We start from the raw sequence: 21,297 nt of genomic DNA, 5'->3' as shown, positions 1-21,297 counted from the left end.
ACACACACACACACACACACACACACACACACACACACACACACACACACATATATATATTTTTGGAGTAATGCTCTTCTGCAACAAGTCATTACGATCCGTTTGCTCCGAAAATCAGACAAAAGGCAACGGGAGTTGGGATTTTTTAACTGATGAAATTCGATATTCATTTAATTGATAAAGAGCACGCTAATACGAAAACGACTATCCCCAAAGGAATAAGAGAGATGAAACAAAAGAGACCCTGCGGTGAAGGAACAGAAAGAAGACCTACCACTGCTGAAGTCGTTCAAACAAGAACACTTGTTGTGAATCTCCAAACGATTACTGCGCCCCAACGAAAGAAAAAATATGGGCTAAAAGACAATTCCACAATTTTTCTTCTTCTTTAAATAATTATATTATTCCGTTCACAGCTGTACGTTTGTATATCACGGAGGACCCACGTCTGGGCGCTGGACGAATTACTCCGCTTCCGAAAACGTTCCACTGTTTGTGTTTGTTTGAGTGGGGAAAAAGAAGTAGATCTAGATCTACGTACAACAACCGAAGCGCTTTTTTTTTAAATAGCGAGATTGATAGACACCCCCCCCCCCCCGAGAACCTGCCTGAAGCGCCTTCCAATTGCTCCTTTCTTACGTTTGTTGGATGAGACGTGGAGTTCAAACACAAAATCAGTTTAGCTCTCATAACTATATAATATTAATGTAAGCTGCTATCACAAACGAAAATCTAATTAATCGTAGTAAGGGAAGAAAAAACTTCATGAAAATTGTTTGACCGCTTTTCCTTTTTTCCCCCACATTAATGTACAGCACTTCTACTTGCATGCAGATAACGACAGCGAGGAGCGTGATCGGCAGTTAACCTGTTGGCTGGAAAAAAACCCAGTCTCACATTTCCGACAGGGTGTTACAAAGGCATGTACTTACCAGACCGAAAAGCTGCTGAAAGAGATTTTATTTCTATGTCGCTTTAGATAGGAATGTCTTTTCAAGTGTAAATGATGGTTTTGAGGGGGCAGCAATTAAAAAAAGTCGTGGCTCAGAACACAAATCCAATCCGCGTTGACTTCAATTAATTTAACCTAAGATAAAAAAACGAGTGCCTTCTATCTGTTACGTACACTTTCTTCCCCCCCCTCTCTATTTCTCTCTCTCTCTCTCTCTCTCTCTCTCTCTCTCTCTCTCTCTCTCTCTCTCTCTCTCTCTCTCTCTCTCTCTCTCTCTGTGTGTGTGTGTGTTTATTTCATCAGTACCTAAATCCACAAACCAAAGTGGCTCTTTGGATCTTTTTCTCAAAGATCGGTTGTTGACCATGTTGTTTCTTCATATTATCATCCTTGACCATCAATGATTTATTTATAGAGGGATCAGCCATCCATGTCCAGGTGCTGTTTTAGCCTGTTTCTTCGTATTCACGTGCAAGAGGTTTAAAGGTTGACACCCTAATGAGCACAACCAAATTAAATCACGGTTTCCACCCTTCACTTCACGACTGCTGAACGTGTCCTTTATCCCCGCCAGTCGTGTGGGAGGCCAGGGTTCAATTTCCGGCCAGGAGGGTTGTTACTGTCTTGATTTTGAGAGAGAAGTCTAAAACAGAGAGGTGGAGGTGGTTGTTAGATGTGTAATATTTAATTTTATTCTTAAACTGTAAGTTTGAGAAACAAACAAAAAAAAGAGTTCATATCAACAAGATGGCTGATATTTAATACAGGGAACAAACCATATTGACTGACAGAAACTACTGAAGAAAATAAAGAAGTACATGTGCGAACAGTTAGACGCACCCTTCAACCAACTGTTTTTATAACTTAAAAGCTTCTACTCTCAAGCAAGGCAGCTAAAGGGCAATGTTCCCCCTTTTTTGTTCCCGTAAAAAAAAAACAGCTTTGTCTGAAGTCAATAAAAAAGATGCCATACCGGAGATGACTTTTTGTCTCCGGCCATACTAGCTGTTTCAAAAAATTATCACAAAAATCTCCATAATATCATTATTATGTCCCAACGATTACAGACTAGGACGACGAAGAGATATAAAAATGCAATTATAGTTTGGAAAAAAAAATCCGGCTAAACTCACCAGGCTACACGATAATTATTATGGGCGCAAAAGTTGGACTAGAGGAAGGAAAACATTTCAGGAATGTGACCACACGGAATTGGAATCAGAACGAAAGAGAAGAGAAGCAAATACATTTTTCCTAAGAAAACAGATATTACATTACTAACACTCTCTTTTTTAAAGCAAAAAAAATAGATACTGGACATGGGACAGATATCCAAAAATTTATACTACAACAAAAGTGGAAATGGCCTGGTCAAATCGGCAGAATGACAAAAGATGGACAAAAGAAAGGTACAGAGAGGAGACCAAGGATAGGAAAAAGATCTAGAGGTCGACCAGAAAGAAGGTAGCATAACGACATCAAAGAGAGGATGGATGAAACAGTGACACGGAAAACAACTAATAAAATAGGCTGGGGTGGGGGGGTCATTGTTGGAGGGCTACATCATGCACTGGACGAACAACACTTAGAAGATAAAAAGAAAGAAAGAAAGAAAGAAAGAAAAAAGAAAGAAAGAAAGAAGAAAGAAAGAAAGAAAGAAAGGAAGAAAGAAAGAAAGAAAGAAAGAAAGAAAGAAAGAAAGAAAGAAAGAAAGAAAGAAAAAAAGAAAGAAAAGAAGAAAGAAAGAAAGACCAACGGTTGTCAAGATTAGAATGTGCTGCAACAAAAGAGAACGGAACTTTGACGAACTAATAAGTGCATACGCAATAATAGTATGGTCTTATGTTGACCTTACATTCGACGGGCTCTATGAAATAGAGTGAAAAAGAAGTTAAGGTTTTTGTTGTTAAATCCAAACTTAAAACCGGATATCTAAAAGTAGCTAAAGCCCCTGTTCTATGTTTACTCCAGGCTTTGTCGACGGTCCAGAAATGGTAAAATTCCATCTGAGAAGTCAATAGCCCTTTAGGGAGAAATTGTCCAGCTGTGTTTCCCTTGAGAGCGGACGTACATGTACTAGTCTATTGACTGAGGCAAACTCATTCGGGCCACCCTGTCAATGCCACGCAGACTGAAATATGGCGTATGTGGAAGATTCTGTTTTGAGAACAAAAGGTCAGATAGACAGCACTGGAGTTGAAATGCATGTACTACACACCAGCGCAATAGCACCTAAAGGCGAGACTGAGAATATGCCAGCAATCTGTTAATAAGCACGAGGAAGTTGAATCCCTTATAAAAATTTGGTTCAGTGATGAAATTCATTTTTATATAATTATATCTACTATGCTGTTTGGGCTTCTTCAATATCAGTGGTTCCAGCAGCATGACGCCACGACTCATACAGCGGTAAAGGTTCTGCGATGGACTGAAGGTCACCTTGGTGAGAAAATCATCAGTTTACTGCCCGGCTCACGTTTGGGCACCCAGCAATCCGCTGAATTTCCTATTTACGGTTATCTGAAGGACCCACTGACAGGACAGAATTTTGAGAATCTGCGCGTCCTATTGACGTCCGTTTTCTAAAAAGGGCAAACCTACAACTTTCTTTTTTTTAACAAGCTGCCGTTTCTTTATTTTTCATACTTTCTCCGAGTGCTCCTCAAGCTATATCGATAGAGACAATGAAAATAACTTAAAACTGAGCATTTCCTTTTTATGACTTCATGTTGATTTTTCAAAGCGCCAAAGTAGAAAATGATGTCACAGCGAAATGGCAGAGAGGAGACCTACTCGGGTAGGAAGGCTTACAATAAAAGCGAATTTACTCAAAACTCATTATGCTTATATTTCACTAGCTGAGCACCGGCTTTGCTCGGGGTCGACGCCTTGGCGTCACTGCTCCTACTGGTCTACGCCGCAGAGGCATTTTACATGTACATGTACCTTGCTGTCTAGCATTTCACAGTCATACCTGGCTTCTAGATCTACATTGCTTTAGTATATTACTGTCTAGCCCTTCACAATCACAAAAAACGGATTTCGCCTTACGCCATCACAAAAAAGACTAAGAAAATAACAATCCACGATAGGGCCGCTACACTGAAAAAGGAACATACAGACGTCTTCAAAATCACAGAGGCAGTGTCTATAGCTTGTTCGATTTCCTCTGACAGCGTTAAAAAAATTCTAGCTCATTGACAAATTAACCTCGGCCCACGAAACTTTGCATGACACTTCCACAGACTATTCGAAATGTGAGCGTGCAAATTCATAAGCACATTTCAGATTATGACATACGAATTATGGCAATGCAACATGGCTTGAAGATCAGAAATGATCCCAGGCTCAAGTACTTGGAAAAGACTGTTTCTGCGCTCTGAGGCTGCATCACTTTCCATGAAATAAACTTACAGAAATTAATACTCATTTTGGGTGGCAGGAAGGAGAGAGCCGATACGATGATATACTTGACCCTGCACGTGAAACTGTGGATTCCATCCATTGAGGGTTGCATCGGTATAGCCCATGGATGTGAGCTGAAAGCAATTGTTGTACAGCCTGATTTTCTCCAGAAAGTGAGAGGACAGTGTCGACACACCAGACAGAAGGATTTGCAGTTCAGGAGGTGGTTTTGGATGCAGATCAACTTTTCCATTGCTACAGCACATACATTGTGTTTCATATGAAAATCTTATGGCCAGGCAGTGTGTACCAAAGATAGTAAATAACAAGATGGGCCACTCAGCCAAAAAAGTGTCCGCAGGAAGTATGCTCTTTGCTTCAGATGCCGCTGCAGTCTGTTTTGAAGCTCTCTTTCGTTTTTCCAGAAGAAGAATAGGAATAGCACCTCCTTGCGTGCGCAGATCGACTGCTGTTCATCAGCAGTTCGGGTTCGTTCAGTGCGGAGTTTTAGGTTATTTATATTTTAATGACCTCTCGCCTTTCATTCTAAAGTCAAATTAAACGAAGAAAACAATCACCCTTTCCTCCGGAAGAGGTTTTTTGTCAGCGTAACCATTTTAAAAAAGCGTTCTTCCGAAATTCATTCAAAAACTTGCTAGTTTCACTTTGATTTTTTAAAACTCAAGTAGGATAACTCTGTTCGCAAAAGGTGCGCTTTTGCGAAGAGGGCGCCACCGAATTTTGAGGACACTTTTTTAATTGGCTCAAAGAGAGAAGTGGCCCCTCTTGGTATGTAGACTCATTGGTGTGTACACTGTGTCGTCAGTTCCCCAATGTAGCACTCGTACCGAAAGGAATTGACAATGTAGAGGAATGCTTTTGGGAGATTTAGATCTAAAGAGTCCCCATCATTTTGTTGTTGATCTAGACCACCTCGACCTTTGCGAGCTCGAGGGGTTCCAACTGCAGAACTTCGTTTTCTTTTCAGAATGGTCAGGCGCTATCTAGGTCTAGATCTAGATTCTTATCTAAGATCTGTTGACGTTGTTCCCAGTAGCAAGAAAAAGAATTTGACAAAGGAGTCCAGAAAAAGCGATGATGGGCATCAAACGAAAGGATCACAGTCGAATTTAGCACCAAGTAAAAAAAAAAAACATGAGGCTAGATCTATATGGGTCGCACACTTAAAATAGTGCTCAGTATTGCACGACAATGCGCGATGGTATCAAACGGAAGTACGACTTGAAATAAACAAACCTAGTGGATTTTCTAAAATTACAGAGACAGAAGTGTCGGCCTACAAAAGCGATCGGCGAAATAAAGAAATTTAGCTTTTTGCAGCAAAACTGTCTCAAAACTGAAAAAACAAAGGGTGCCATGATCTGGAGAATATTTTCAAGAATATTTTGGCGAAAACCGCATATCGATAGTTGAAGCTATTAAAAAGCCTTTTGAATAGCAAAATTCAGCCACCACAAATAGATAATAGATGAGCACGCCATAAATAAAAAATATTCACAGAATGTGTACGGGCCACGATTTTCTTGCAACCTAGCCAGCTTTGTAACTTTACCTGTTAAAATCATTTTACGAAAAAGGCTCCCCGAAAAGGCGATAACAATATGTTATAACTTGCTTGTGCCTTGAAGTTCGAATCGTATTCTGTGTACCATTGTGTCACGTAACCACCATGATAAAAAGAAGTAAAATTCTCCCAGTAGTGAAGCAAAGCGTATGTTAACAATCCGATTTATTGCTGATACGACAAGGCAACTGAACTGAGACAGATGCGTCAACATTATTCAAATGTAAAAACAAAGCGCGGCTTGAACATAACAGATAATCAGCTTGCACTTAGAGAAGCGCAAATATAACACTCTTCATTTATTATTTCATTACTGCTTGAGTGTTCGTGGTCGAGTATGATGGGGGTTATCTCTGCCAACACTGAAAGCGGTTTCAGAGGAGTGAGGGAGCGGCTCCAAATCTAACGAACACCCTCCAAGAATCTAGTTGATAAAATATCATGTGGAGAGCCTTGGGAACTCTCCAAACAACCCACGCCCATGAAGGCCAAAATGGGGATTCCAACAACACAGTCCAGCCTCAAACTTTAAGGAACAACTCTTTCATTGAAAAGGCATTGGTGAGGCTTTTGTGCTTTCCATTTAAAAATAAAAAGAAGAGCAAAGATCAACACATTTGCGGAAACAACAGAACACATTACGAATTTTGTTTACTCAGAATGACTTTGAATGTTCGCATCTGCTTCACTTTGGGTCTCCCACACCAATCACGTCACTGCAACTGTCGCATTATTAGCTTGACCTTTGTCATGAAACATGTGACATAGACGTGATCAAAGCGCGATGAAAATTGAAAACATAAGTGACTGCAGATCACCATGTGGAGTGGGTGATAGAGTGGATGGCGGGCCGAGATATATGCGCTCAAGGAATCTCAATTATGGAAATATATGTAATCTTAGTCGTTATTTACGACCTTTTTTGAAAGTATTTGAATTTTAAATTCGGCCTAATGATTTATTATTTGAAAGTGTGTTGATTCGATGGAGAAGAAGGGCAGTAAGGGGTATAATCTAGTGCTTGAGGAAGTCTCCCGTGAAACTATTTGAGAGATTGTCGTCTGTGGTGTAGCATTTAGGTTAATTGCTGTCGCACGCAAAAGACCTGAGTACAATTCCTGTGAGAGGAGAATTTATGTCGAGTATCTTGCTATGACGATGCATCCCTCTCAGCCTGGTTTGGCACTGACAGAAAGGGCCGAGGCCTAGATCTACCTCTCAATTTATCTAAATTATGTCAATAGGGATGTAAAAACACCGAAATTTAAGAACTAAGTTGTCCAGAATTAGGACAAAAAATATAGTCAAAATCAGTACTTGTAATAGTTTTAGTAATCCGGACATTCAGTCTGTATGCAAATGTGCGATCCAATGAGCGAACAAGTGAGTGATTGGGCGAGTGAATGAATGTATGAGGGGACAAGTGACTAACTGACATACTGAATAAGAGAGAACTTTTGGGACTGAGCAGACTTTGTCGCTTCGGCGTAGTGAGCAGCGTTATTAAATTGCAAGTTCAGCATAAATACAGGCTTTTGACGTGCGCACCACACCATGAATATATAAAAAATTATGTCTTACGTCTTTGTTCAATGGCTTTCATGAGGGCTCTCGTGGTCAAGAGGTTCGCTTTTCATCCAATAGGTCCCGTGCTCGAAACCTGACAGCGACGTAAAATGTTCTTCTCTAAAGTTTTCTCCTTCCACCTCCTCTCCAGCTCTCTAGTCATATTCTTTCATCTGCTTTCATCTCCACTTTCTGCCCCCCTCCCCCATCCCCCTTCACTGGGCTACTGACTCTTCCTTCTGCTGCTCCTGACTCCTTCTTACTACTGTCTTTCAGCCACACCCTTGATCTTACGGTAGGTAAGATCGAACACCTAGCCTTCTCAGATTCGGGCGAAAAAATCAAGGATGTCCCATAATGTGCAAGTTGCGAAAGTTAAAAATCCCTTTGTGGCCCTATAATCTACAAGGGAAGGCTTCGCAGCCAGTCGGACAAAATTCAACATTATTTTCTACTAAATCTGAACCAAATAGTGTCGATCGCGCTCATTATAATATATGATATGGCCTTATGCAGTTGCAAGAGCCGTGAAGCTTTTACCAAAACAAGAAAAAAGGCTTTCAGGCTGTGTAGGCTCAACATTTATATTTGAGGTTGGTTTTGTCTAAACTGTGAGGGCAAACGGGAAGGAATATATTCAAGAGGAGGTCAGCTTTGAAAAAACCCTGCTGACGAGATCGGTTTCCTTTGTTGGCCTGGTTAATTTTAAAGCGAAAAAAACTTTGCTATCCCTCAGTTTCATTATTTATTGCTCCTGCTGTTATTTTATTGGTGTGGGTTTTGATGGTGTTGGTAGCGTTGGTGTTGCGCTACTTTTGCTACTACTACTAGATCAACTACTACTACTACTACTACTACTACTACTACTACTACTACTACTACTACTACTACTACTACTACTACTACTACTACTACTACTACTACTACTACTACTACTACTACTACTACTACTACTACTTTGTTGAGTATCGGTTGGGCGGAAAAAGATAAATCCTCCTCCTCCTCCTCCTCCTCCTCCTCCTCCTCCTCCTCCTGCTCTCTCTCTCTCTCTCTCTCTCTCTCTCTCTCTCTCTCTCTCTCTCTCTCTCTCTCTCTCTCTCTCTCTCTCTCTCTCTCTCCCTTTCTCTCTCCCTTTTCATGGAATTGAGACAGTTATTGCTCAACATTGAAGGTTACCAAGTTTCAGATTGCGAGATTACAGGGTCACCTACAAAGTGGTTGATTATTAAGAATTCAGTGTTGTCATTATCTTAATTTCCAGTATCACAAGGAGGGGGGGGGGGGGTATGTAATGCTTTTGTGAGCCTACCGACACATCAAAAACAAACTTTGATAAGTTTTGGTGTCTCTTGTGCTATGGTAACAATTTGGGAAGGCAGCACATCATAAAAAAGCAAGTTGATCAGAAGGTTATCAAGAACAATCGTAGAGACCTAAGTAACTTTGAATATCTGCACAAAACAAGTGTGCTTGTGCGTATGCGTGAGTGCACCTAACCTTTGTAACATTCCATTAACCTTGTATACGACCAAAACAAATTTCTCCCTGTGAGATGAATAAAGATTGCCATTGTCATTATCAGTGTCATTATCATTGTCACAAATCAATAGTTTTAGGAGGCGGGTCAAGACCCCTGCCTGTCAGGATGTCAGGGCCAACCTGGACTGATAGGGATATTACGTCCCCCAGCAGAGAGAGCAAGATGCATTGTACTCGATAAAAAATCCCCCCCCAACCCCACACACACACACAGGAAACGAACTCGAATCTTCTGTGTGCGAAGGTGAAGCGCCTAACCGCTACTCTATATAACATGCCAATGATCATGGTGCACATGGGTACACAGATTGAGTATGGGCGACATGGTTGATCAATAATATTTAAAGAAAGATGTATCGAAACAACAGGCAGTTCTCGCAAGAAGCTGATTTTTTTAATCAGCATATTTCTTATATTCACCAACTCTACTGTCTTCGAGCGCATTTCACTGAAATATTTTAGCTATAGAATAAATGCTCCGACTAAAAATCAATAATAAAATAGAAAGTAGAGAAGTCCAGCAGTATGTGAAGTATGAAGTCTAACCAGGAGGCGCAAAAAAGATTGCAGAGACCTCTGGAGATAAGGAAATGTTATCAGACTGTTAGGATGCTTTTATGCAAGGGCGTTTATCAGGTTTGTACTCTTTTCCTTAGAAGACATATCATTTCCGCAAAATGAGTCGAAACAAAAGATCCGTTGCAATTTTGTTTAGATTCGTAAAGATTAAACATGTCATGGGAATAACCTTATTGATTGATCGCCTTCATCAACACAATTAATATCACTTGAGAAGCAGGTTGCCTCGACTTTGCCTTTCTTCAGGGATAACTTGAGCCGAGAAGAACACAGCAGCAGACAGGGATACTTGATAAAATAACTTCGGGAATCGAACTTACTTCTTCTGCGTGATACGCCATTATTACGTTACAAATCTTTCCTTGAGAATGACAAGAAAAATAGAAGGGTGGGGGGGGGGGGGTGGGGGTTGAGTCTGGGAACAAAAAAGTTTAATAACTTATACTGTTATCAAACTCCTTTCCTTCAAAAAGAGTATTTTTCTTTAACAACATCTGGAACGTAGCGCCAACTTAACAGCTTTTCTGAAAAATGAATACATGCCTGGCATTGTGAATAGGCAATACATCTAATTATAGGGGACGACAACAGAAAAGGTGGTACTGAGTTAGATCCAGTAAAATTCTTGGTCTAGTACGAGGACACAGCAATTAGATCTATCCGTGGTGCGCACACAACCACCCAAAACAAATCTCACAAATCAATGCGCTCATTATTTTCTCGACGTCACCAATTTATGAGTCCTCATCCCACTGGTTTTCTTCTCCTTGAAGAAGATAAATATTGTGAGCTTCCGGCCTTCTAGAAAGCCTTCAGTGTCGCCCTATCCTCTCCTCACCTGCACATCTTTGAGTCTGTGGTAGGAAGTTAGTTTGACATGGACGACTATTTCAGATCATGTGCGGAAAGGGCCCGGACAGACGATAGTTGCTGGTCACGGCGTCGAGTTTACGTCAATTCCATCCTGTGTTTTGCTTTTCTCTATGGATTCTACCTCTTGTTCAATATCGCGGGTGCCAGGTATTTTAATCTTATGAAATAACATAAAAGATCTTTTCAAATGTTATGAGAGCTTGTCATGGGGAATTTTTAAAGGAATCTGAACACTTCTAAATAATTTTAAGACAAGGACTCAAACAGAAATAGATGAACAGGCAAAGGAAAAAATGGGTGAGGGAGGAGGCTGATTATAATAGAAATATTTGAAAAGAACGGGGGGGGGGGGGGCGGTATCAGGGAAGGAGCTCCGCAGAGGGCCGGCCAACTAACAACACACAAAAGAGAGGATATTTCGAGCGGGGTATACCCTAACCCTAATTCTTAACCTAACCCTAACCCTAACCCTAACCCTAAACCCTAACTCTTGTATAGTTTGCTCACGGGACCTTGTCACGGTTAGTGCCGGCCCCTGTGCAGAACACCTCCCAGTCTCGGTGACTGAGAGACAGAGAGAAAGGGAGACAGAGGGAGAGAGAGAGAGAGAGAGAGAGAGAGAGAGAGAGAGAGAGAGAGAGAGAGAGAGAGAGAGAGAGAGAGAGAGAGAGAGAGAGAGAGAGAGAGAGAGAGAAGGTGATGGTGAGCGACCAAGAAAAGGTATACAACTTATTTTATTATAGCTATGGGTAAAAACTTATGTTATTTAAGCTTCAACTGCGTTCAAAGCTTTTTCTTGTAATACAGTGGAGTCCACTTATAACGAGTCCTGAAACAACGAGAAGTCTGTTTTATAACACTGTTCTAAAACCCCGTTTTTTTCGTTCTTTATCTTTGTAAGTAAAATACTGCTATTGCGCAATCAGGCCGTCACGCGAGTCGTTTATAACGGAATACTGCTGCTGCTGTGCACATTATTATAAAACCTTGCCAGTTGAGAAAGTTGTCGGTGGTCCAGCGAAACAAGGAATGGGAGAGCCCACGTGAACCAACAATGAAGGCCGGAGCGAATGAGTGGGGAGGGTGTGGCATGCGCAGACACAGGCAGAACGCATCGCATGGTAGGCCAGCCCAGTCTAGATTATCTAGGCATACCGTGCCTCTCACTTTTCTGGTGTGGGATGGAGAGGTCACAATGCTGTGATAGATGGAGTGAATGTATGACGTGCGCGAGCAGACGCAACGCACCACAGTGTGTGGTGGGGTGGGGGACAACACAGCGGGCGAGTTAGCCTAGAGCCAGAGCCCATTCTCTCTGATCGCCAAGGCCGATTTGTCAACATTGCTAGTGCTAGAGAAAGAAACCTGATTCGATTTTTGATCAAGTAAGACCTTGACATCATGTTGAACAAATCATCATCAGGGGAAATACAAAAAGGAATAAACAGAACGCCAAATCATAGATTAGACCTACTTTACTATTTCCCTTGAATTTATTACTGGATCCCTTGTAACGAGAATCCTGCTATAACGGACATTTCGCACCGGTCCCCTCCCTCTAGTTATAACAGGATTCCACTGTACCACTCTGCCAAAAGAAAGTTGCAAAATAATAATTTTAATGAAGAGTATCCCAAGGTGTTGATAACCAAAAATCCCTATAGGTACGTCTTGCTCCGCTTGGTGACTCCTGCACTCACAGACGCAGATGAGCGTGATGTTCCTAACTCACAAGAAAGGCTATTTTTCTCTGCTGTGGTAAGGAACCATGGTAAATTGTCACCAGTATGTTTCAGTCCTTCTAAACTAATCGTTAATGTATCACACCCTCAGTGTACACATCATGTATGTGTGCATGTGTGTGTGTGAGTGTATGTGTGTGTATGTCAGTGTGTTTGTGTGTGTGTGTTTACGTATGGGAGAGAGAGATGAGCACAAGAAAGAGAGAGAGAGAGAGAGGTGGGGAGAGGGTCGTAGAAAAGTGAAGAAGATACATTCGTCCTTGTTGTAATGTAACTGTGGGTGAAACTCACTGAACTTAATGATAATTTCGGGACGTGATGGTAGTCGAGTTGCATTGAAATAGCTGGGATGAAGAAATCTGGGCGGCGGGGGGGGGCGGGTATAAAAGTGGTATATTTTTAATCTTTACATCATTTGCGGGCAAACTGCTTCGACCAGGCCTTTCAGGGCCAACACTGGCTGAGTGGGATACATCATTCCAGCAGAAAGGCTGAAATTGTCCATACAATAAACTTCCCCACGAAAGAATCGAACCAAGCTCTTTTGTGCAAAGCGATAGTTTGACCATTATATCAGACACGCTCGTATTTTTCTCCCATGGCCCTAAGGATCTTATAAAAAGTTTGGCATAAGGGACTATTGTTATCGTTCTTTCACAACAACGGATCCTAGTAAAGTTCCTATTAATGCTTTCTACGCTTATCAGCATTCTCTTCTTGTTTGTTTGTTTGTTTAGTATAGGGTTTTACGGCGCTCGCAACTGCATAAGGTCATATGAGCGCGCGGGACACACCTAACACTTTTTCGTGGGTAGGAAATTTTGAATTTTGCCCGGGGGGCGGGCGAAGATTCTCTTCTTGACATTCAAAGAGCTGATTTTGAATTGACATGTATATTTATAAGAAACTCACCTCCTGCGGATCCAGGCAGAGGGTAGGCCTGCTATTATTAGCATGATTATATTTGGGCGCTTTTAAGCACAAGGGGGCTATCCCGAAAAATGCTGTTTTTGAGAAAACCGAAAGTAAAGTTTCTGCCCCTTGTTCACTCAGTTTCTTTAAAAGACAAGGATAGTTTTCTATCCAAACAAATATATACAATCCATTAAAACCAAATTTCTCCTATAGGTAGAGCAATACCCACTTTTGGTGTAGGTGAAGATTTCTGGAAACCCCGAAATCTGGGTTAACCCGCTTGTCTTTAAAAATGGCCATTTTTGTGTACTCTTGTGTGCTTTATCGGTTATAAATTGTGTATTCATACGAGAAGTTCAAAACGAAACAAAACAAAACACAAAACAAAATAATGCAAAACGACAGAACCTTTCGCTCCTTTGATCTTTTGAAGAGTGTGGAAAGAAAAAGACGCCTGAAGTAGGTGGTTGAGAGCGTCATTGGCAAGTCCTTATACCTCTTTTCTTTGTCTTCGTTGTTTCTGTAGCAGAATTTGTGTTGTCCCCTCCATTGTATGATCGTCAATGTGTGGACTTAAAAGTTCACCGAGACATTGGTTGGTTTTTTTTCTTTGATGTTGTTTGTTGTTTTGGGTTTGTTTTCATCATGATATTATGAGCACGCATTGTCCTTAACTCGAAAAAAAAATCCCAAAGGGAAATTATGGGTCAAATGGTTGACAAAACATTTCTCTAACCACAGGGCTTGTGTGTCATTGCCGTGGTTGTTGCTTTTCATCTGCTCGTGAGAGAATCGTCCCACAGGGAGACAAGCGAAACCCATGGACACGAAACTGGCATACAATGTGACGGAAGTTCAAGCATCTCATTAGCCGTGGACGATGTCATTCTGGGCGAAGAAAATACCAAGGAGGTTAGCTGTTATCTGATCTCCCACGTCTCCTTTTACACACACACACACACACACACACACACACACACACACACACACACACACATACATGTATATGTATTTATTTATTTATTTATACTGTCGAACTTGTGTAAGACGGTCACGCATTGTCAATGAGAAAAATGGCCGTTTAAGACAGGTGGCCAGTGGCCATCATACGCAGGGCTGATCAAAATGAAGAAAAACTGTCCCAACAGGAGGTGGTCGCAGGCTTAGGACTGCCGTAGGGCTCATAAAACTGTGTGTGTGTGTGTGTGTGGTAGGGGGGGGGGGAGAGGGAGAGGATAGGAAGGTTTTCATGGGACTTTTTGTTGTTAGTTGTGGGTTGTTTTTTAAAGAATATTGTTCCATGAACGGTCAAAACAAAATGAAATGTGTCAGACAAGGAAGGCCAAGTGCCATAGTATGACAAACAAATGGGTCGCTACCACTCGGCGAACGAGCGACACTTCTGTCGCGACTTTGTGTTGACTTCTATTGCTATGGACTGGGTCTACGGACTAGGTTATGACGGATCTCAGGCTTCCCTTACCAGCAGCTGAAATGTGACCGTTACCCATTGGTCAACTTGGGTAAACACACATACACCCCCCCCCCCCCACACACACACATACACAAACACTCACATAATATATATATATATAATATATATATAATATTTCCCAGGAAGTTGAGTTTGTTTCAGAATGCTCTCAGGTCCGCTGGGGTGATAGTATACATTATAAAGCGCATAGAGCTGGCTGCTGAGTGGTGTTTTCCGCTATACAATGGTATATTTTATATATAATTTTTAGAAATAATATATATGATATATATTACGTATGTTTTTGTATATATATATATATTCCTTTTCAGAGCACAGACAACTCGTCTGACAAAAATGTTGTTTGTTTAGGCTGTGACGTAATTTTGGCACATGTCAAGTAAGTTTTATTCAGTTTAGACAAAGATCGTACATAGATCTAACAAGATGGTCGACTCAGCCAAAAAAAGTGTCCGCCGAAAGTCCGCTCATTGCTTCAGATGGAGCTGTAGTCTGTTTTGAAGCTCTCTTTCGTTTCTCCAGAACAAGAATAGGAATAGCACCTTCTTGTGTGCGCAGATCGACTGCTGTTCATTAGCTATTCGGGTTCGTTCAGTGCGCAGTTTTAGGGGGGAGGGGGAGGTTATTCTAATTACCTCTCGCCTCTCATTCTTAAGTCAAATTTAACGAAGAAAACAGTCTCCTCTTCCTCCGAAAGAGGTTTTTTGTCACCCTCACCATTTAAAAAAAAACATTCTTCCGAAATTTGAATTCTTATTTATTCAAAAACGTGTTAGTTTCACTTAGATTTTTTTGACACAAGTAGGGTAACTCTGTTCGCAAAGGGCGCGCATTTGCGAAGAGGGCGCCACCGAATTTTGAGGACACTTTTTTAATTCGCTCAAAGAGAGGAGTGGACTATCTTGTTATGTAGGATCATTGGTTTAGATCTTTTTTTTTTTTTTGCACACCCTAAAAGTTTCTTCTTTTTTTTTTGTAGCCAAACGAAACAATTGTATAAGTGTTATGTATTTGGAAGTAAGGAAGGTTAGGAGGAAGAGGGATGACGGCGATTTGTGGTAGTAGTTGGGTTGCTTGCATTAAAAGAGATGAGGTTTTAGAAAGGCTTGGGTGGTTGGGGGGAGGTAAGTCATCATAAGTATCTACAATTAGTCTCAAGGATATTTGGACCAATTTAGATCTATATTTTTGAGAGCGTAAGTTCCACTTCCATGGTGGGTTCTGTAAGTAGTATGTATAAGGTTAACTTTGCTTTAGCAATGATTTTCTTGCACAGTTCATTGCACTAAAGCTGCATGTTTTATAATAATTCTTTCTCCATAATTCCTACCATAGTGGCCAGAGCTATTGAAATGGTGGCCAACTGAGTACGTGACTTTTTCTGCACAAAGTATTCAACTTAGCTCTGCGCAAAGGAGATTTGACTCACATATCTAGCAGGGTAAATAATAAATTTTTAGTAACAATCGGTTAGAAGTGTGTTTCTTTTGAAAAGAGAATAATAAGTACTTCTGCTGATGACTTATGTCCTGATTTAGGACCACGAACTTCCGTTTAAGCCATTATACGGTTATAGGGTATGGACGACCCAGTTTCAAATCTTGATTAAAACTTGGGGCTAAAGTCTAAATACAGAATGTCTTGAGAAGTCAAAAGTTCCCCCGTTTCATCGCATCTGATAAGCGTTTAAATTTCAAAGTCCCGCCCCTTGAAGAAAGTACCATTGTATTCGTAAGTGTGCAAAATGTAATTTTAAAACTCACGTAAAATGTGTACTTTCAACCCAAAACTTTTTAGGGCAGAGATAGCTGGGACTGAACCAATTCCACGGAAATCTGCCAGCGAAGATCTTGTTTGCAAAATGAGATTTGAACGCAAGAACGGTTGCCCCGCCATGGACGACAATCGCATCAAAGAACAAGAAGGGCCAGACAAAAGTTCCCATGTGGCACATTCGGTGACCGATTTACAAGGTGTTGTTCTTGTTTATGTTTTATTTTAGAGCTTCTACACTTTATGGCCAGAGACAGTCGCGTATGCGTTTGATATAATCCTGGGGCATAATTGTTGTTTGCATAATGTTTAAAGATGATAAGTCTATTGTACTTGTGTTTAGAAGTAATCGTCTGCCTTTAAAACGGGGTAAAGACAAATCGCTCTGCTAAATCTTTCCTGGATGACTAACAAGAAATGAAAAGCCCATTAACGAAGACCACTACAAAATAAGGTTCCGAATTCTTTTCTTCTATGTTAGCCTAAAGTGAATCCAAAATAGGTGATATACAGCATGCAACTAAAACAAATTCCATCAATATCACACTTTTACCTAGGCCTACGCCAGTAAAAAGACCAATAGAAGGGTCGGGTGCTTTTCGAGAAGCACGATGTGATGTCTAGATGGTCGGGGTTGGGGGGGGGGGTGAACTTGGAGATTACGCTGAAATCTTGGGGTAGGGTGATATCGCTGTCTCAATTTGTACTCTAGGTTGCTTTAAATCATCTACATTTTATTGTTGAGATCATGTGTATGCTTAGGGCGGCATTTAACAAAGGGTCCAAACAAGGAATTTTAATGATTCTGGATCAAGATTTTTAGACACATATCGTTTAGTAGTAGACCTAAAGGATTTGCAATTCAATGCAAAGATTCATGTGTTTGGGCAAATTCATAAATCGGACAGACGAAAGTGAACAAGCTGTAGTTTAAATCAGCGATCTTTTTAATAATGAGCATACAAAAGTCTCATCAGCACAGTGGAGGGTTATTCATGGCTGCAATGTCTCTGCTGGACAGTGTAACAATCTGTGCAAAACTAAAATTTACAGTTTGTACAAATCAAATTGACTTTTCTGAGCGAAAGAAAAGTAGAGAGTGCCTCCTTGACATGCTCTGGCGTGGGACAACTGCACCTATTTGTATTCTATTAGCGGTTTTTTGTAATGATTTTCTTGAGGTGGCGTCATGCCATAAACGACATTTATTCAGTTGCTTGCCCAATTTCTTCCACACCTTGTAAGTTCTTCCCGACTCCCGTCGTTACTTCTGGGCATCCTTTTCTCGATTCCCTAAACTCAAGCAAAATATACGTATCTTCAAACTAAAGCTTGGTAGGAGCTTTTTCCTTCTCTTTTTTAAACCAGTCCTTTACTATTATGAAGACATTATTTTAACTATCAAAACATGCTCCAAGGTACTGCACAACAGAATACGAGTGAGAGCAGCGTCCAGACTGATGGTTTGGGCCTCCACGAAACGACAGTGTCAGTGACAGAGACATCTTTTTGCTCTATAGCCACCATGACGGAGGTACCGGAGATGGTTGACGCTGCAGTCAATACGCAGCAACTGCGCTATAAATCCTTCAGGTAGCCTACGATCTGAAGAAACAGATACAGTTTCAATTTTTTTTAAAGTTAGCAATAAAGTAGACCTAACAGAAAGACATATCAATGAATATAGTTTTCGACTGAACAGGCATTTTAAGTGGGCTTTCCAAATACCTTTCTTTTATGTTTGTGTGATAGTCTGTTCTCTTTGAATGTTACTGTATCGATAAAGTGTGACGCTCGGCTTAGCAAATCAACCCATTAGTATGAGCACTAGGATTGATTATTGGCAGGAAGACCAGATTCTATTTACAGCCAGCTGTGCCAACCTACTCTACCCCTAGGCCTACGTCAGCCAAACAGTTCGATAACCACCCCTTTTTTGAGTAGAGGTTTTACGGTGCTCGCAACTGCATAAGGTCATATGATCGCCAAGGGGTGAATGTCGACAGAGAAGTCCTGACAGGGAATCGGGCTTACTCTGCTCACCTCTCTAGCTTCAACAGCACAAAGTCTGCTTCGACTACCAATGCACCTCGGAAATAGAAGGTCACAAGAGTGTGACAAACATGCAAAAGAAATAAAGAAAAAATGACGATAGTAAGGATGAGGAAAGAAAAAGCAGCAGTTCCCTGTTGCAATTCCGGCAAAGTTATGAGTATGACATTGATGAATCAGCCCATAATTATACAATTCTGCTGTGGAACAGAACATGGTAATGTAATTCCCTTTTGGAATAACCAAAGGACACTTAAGTCAGTAGCACCACCCCGGGGGTTGAGCACCCCTTTCACTTCAACGTAATTAAACAAGCTGGTAGAATTCATATGGAGATAAGGATACTTATAATTGCCTTGAAAACATTGCTAAATTCTATCAAAGCCGAACAAATACCTTGCATTTCTTCCTTTTTCAGAAATAGTGGCACTTCAACATCGGGCCCGTTCCTGAAGAAGCTGAGACGAGCCCAGCGCCTGCTACACGAAGCCAGGTGGAGAACAGCACGAGACAGGAAGAGAAAGATTCTGGAATGGCGTGCTATCATGGGCAGATACCAGGAGAAACGTGAGTCACTTGAATAAGGTGCACCCTCAAACAATCCCAGGGAGTTGCTCAGTTACTGGAAGACGGAGGCTGTGCTAAGGCAATTCTTATGCTCGCGAGAAATAAGTATGGGGCTGACGTTTAAAAAGGTAGATAAGAAATTCCTTTCTGATAAAGATTATCGACATTTTGACAAAATGAAATTTAATGGTTTGAAAAGATTTGCCGATGACGTCTTTCTAAATATGATGGTGCATGCAAGCGTCACGGTTAATTTGCAAATGTTCCCTTAACCTCCGCTAGGGTCGATTTTGACCATTTCGAACACCATTCTGACAAATGGATTTACATTATCATTGTCCACGGAAATGAAACTTTAAAATTTTAATACAAAAACATTTGATTTTAATCGGTGACACGCCCGTCAAGCAGAGAATGATATGCCCAAGGTGAGTCTGCCATAACATCAGAGCGTCTGCCTTTCCTTTGCCTCCCCCCCTTCTCTCTCTCTCTCTCTCTCTCTCTCTCTCTCTCTCTCTCTCTCTCTCTCTCTCTCTCTCTCTCTCCCTTTTTCTCTTTCTGTTTATCGCTCTCTCTCTCTCTCCCTTTTTCTCTTTCTGTTTATCGCTCTCTGTCTCTGTCTCTGTCTCTCTTTGCATATATGTATTATGTATATAATGTTATATCTCTATCTCTCCCTCCCTTTCTCGTTCGGTTGCTGATATGATTGGAAAGACTAGAAATTATATTTAAAAGTGTCGTGCAAATGGTTCATAACTTTTGTTTCTAACCTACACAGTCCTGAGGTTGACCCAGAGTCTGATCAGCAAGGACCACTTGATTGGCTACACTGTCTCGACAAGAAAACTTTCTGAAGAAGAGGTCAAAGTCATTCGCACCACTGTCAGGTGACTTTAATATTAATAATAAATGACATGTATATAGCGCTCAACCTCCAATTAAAGTACACAGGCTCTGAGCACTTAACAATACAGTACAATGTACAACAGTAACATAAAACGTTATGTTCTGACTAAAAGAAAATTACTCCGAATATTCATCTTATTAATTTGAAAACAGAAACTTTGACAACTTTTCTTCTGTCATCTCTCGTTCGTTTTGATACCAGCTTCCCTCGGCTGTGAGTTGAGAGGCTGGGAGTTGACACATACCTTTGGTTTGATTTCCCAAATTATAACGTTTTATTTGTTGTTTTTTCTTTTACCAAATGCTGCATGCGTGGCATTTCAGTGCAGCACTGGGAATTATAAAATAAAATTCCTTTTATTTCCAGACAATCCAAACCCTAAAATATAATTTGATGTATCAACGTTTTTCTCGGCGAAGAGACCAAGAAAATTGTATACTGCTTTGCAATTGCACACATGTTTTACAAATAAGTAATAATTAGAGATTATTTTGTTCCGGAATATTATTAAATACCATATTTCTAATCCAGCGTTACGTACTGTATTTATTACTATTACTAATTTATTTAGAGTATTCTTTTTTCTCCCATCTGAGTAGATTTTCCCAGGACAAACTGGAAAGTCAGCAGAAAATGAACAAGAAACTTGAGACAAACATTGAAGAGAAATCCACAGCAACAGCAAACTTAGAGCAAGAGAACTGACGGGCCATCGGAACATGCCCAGTTGGTTCCTCCCACAAATATTCCAATGCCATTAAAAAACATTCAATAAACGTACCCATTTCACAACACTACAATGCATTTAAGTGTGCTTCTTATTTTATTTTTTCTGTGCTCTGACAGTGTCTTTCTTCTCCGTTTAATTATCACGATCGGGAGTTTGTGAGCGTCCAGAACAAAAGTTACTGATTAAGCCGAGCCTAGCCTCTCTCCTGTCAAAGAGCGTCGTAGAGCGAACAGCTCAGTTCTTCAGATAAAAAGCAACTGCCGCTTGTCGGTAGCAAGCCCACAATAGCGTGTTCACTTTCGTCTGAACGCGGTAATAACAAGAAAATGAAATCCGATCTTTGCATACGGGGCTAAAAGGTGTATGGCCTACAGAATCTAAAAACCCATTCATAAAGGTTACTGTACACTAAGGTTCCGACCCGTTTCCTGACATGTAACCTTAAGCTGGTCAACAAATTAATAGGGGATTTACAGCATACACCGAAAGCATTTCAACGATATTTTCCTCAACTCTAGACTAAGACCTATACCGAACCTAGACAAAGCTATCTTTAGACCGTTTAGTCAGTTTTGTCCCATAATTTAACTTCCACATGAGCCGTACCACACCAAGAC

At 40.8% G+C, this 21,297-nt stretch overlaps 1 protein-coding gene across 3 annotated transcripts; it reads left to right on the top strand.

Annotated features, from left to right (window-relative positions):
* The first annotated feature begins 10,387 nt into the window (after positions 1-10,387).
* Positions 10,388-20,745, top strand: LOC101860684. Of its 3 annotated transcripts, none has more exons than XM_013087086.1 (9): positions 10,388-10,646; positions 12,164-12,257; positions 13,898-14,068; positions 14,963-15,030; positions 16,449-16,624; positions 17,945-18,017; positions 18,895-19,043; positions 19,822-19,930; positions 20,550-20,745. In XM_013087086.1, exons 1-9 carry the CDS (start codon positions 10,504-10,506, stop codon positions 20,653-20,655), a joined length of 1,089 nt encoding a protein of 362 aa, XP_012942540.1. In that variant the 5' UTR covers positions 10,388-10,503; the 3' UTR covers positions 20,656-20,745. The 3 variants fall into 3 exon arrangements, with proteins under 3 accessions (XP_012942540.1, XP_005106634.1, XP_012942541.1); XM_005106577.2 differs by having other exon boundaries at positions 17,843-18,017; XM_013087087.2 differs by lacking the exon at positions 10,388-10,646 and having other exon boundaries at positions 12,195-12,270; positions 17,843-18,017.
* The last annotated feature ends 552 nt before the right edge of the window (positions 20,746-21,297 follow it).

The sequence above is a fragment of the Aplysia californica genome, unplaced genomic scaffold, assembly GCF_000002075.1.
Source record: "Aplysia californica isolate F4 #8 unplaced genomic scaffold, AplCal3.0 scaffold00544, whole genome shotgun sequence".
NCBI lineage: Eukaryota > Metazoa > Mollusca > Gastropoda > Aplysiida > Aplysiidae > Aplysia > Aplysia californica.
The sequence above is the reverse complement of the archived record's forward strand: the minus strand, read 5'-3'. Positions and strand labels throughout refer to the sequence as shown.

Excerpts from the sequence above, each read along its gene's own strand:
- LOC101860684 (XM_005106577.2), top strand. The coding sequence starts at position 10,504 with ATGGACGACTATTTCAGATCATGTGCGGAAAGGGCCCGGACAGACGAT. Across the intron at positions 18,018-18,894 it reads CTGCGCTATAAATCCTTCAG|AAATAGTGGCACTTCAACAT; the intron begins GTAGCCTACGAT and ends TTCCTTTTTCAG. Across the intron at positions 19,044-19,821 it reads GGGCAGATACCAGGAGAAAC|TCCTGAGGTTGACCCAGAGT; the intron begins GTGAGTCACTTG and ends TAACCTACACAG.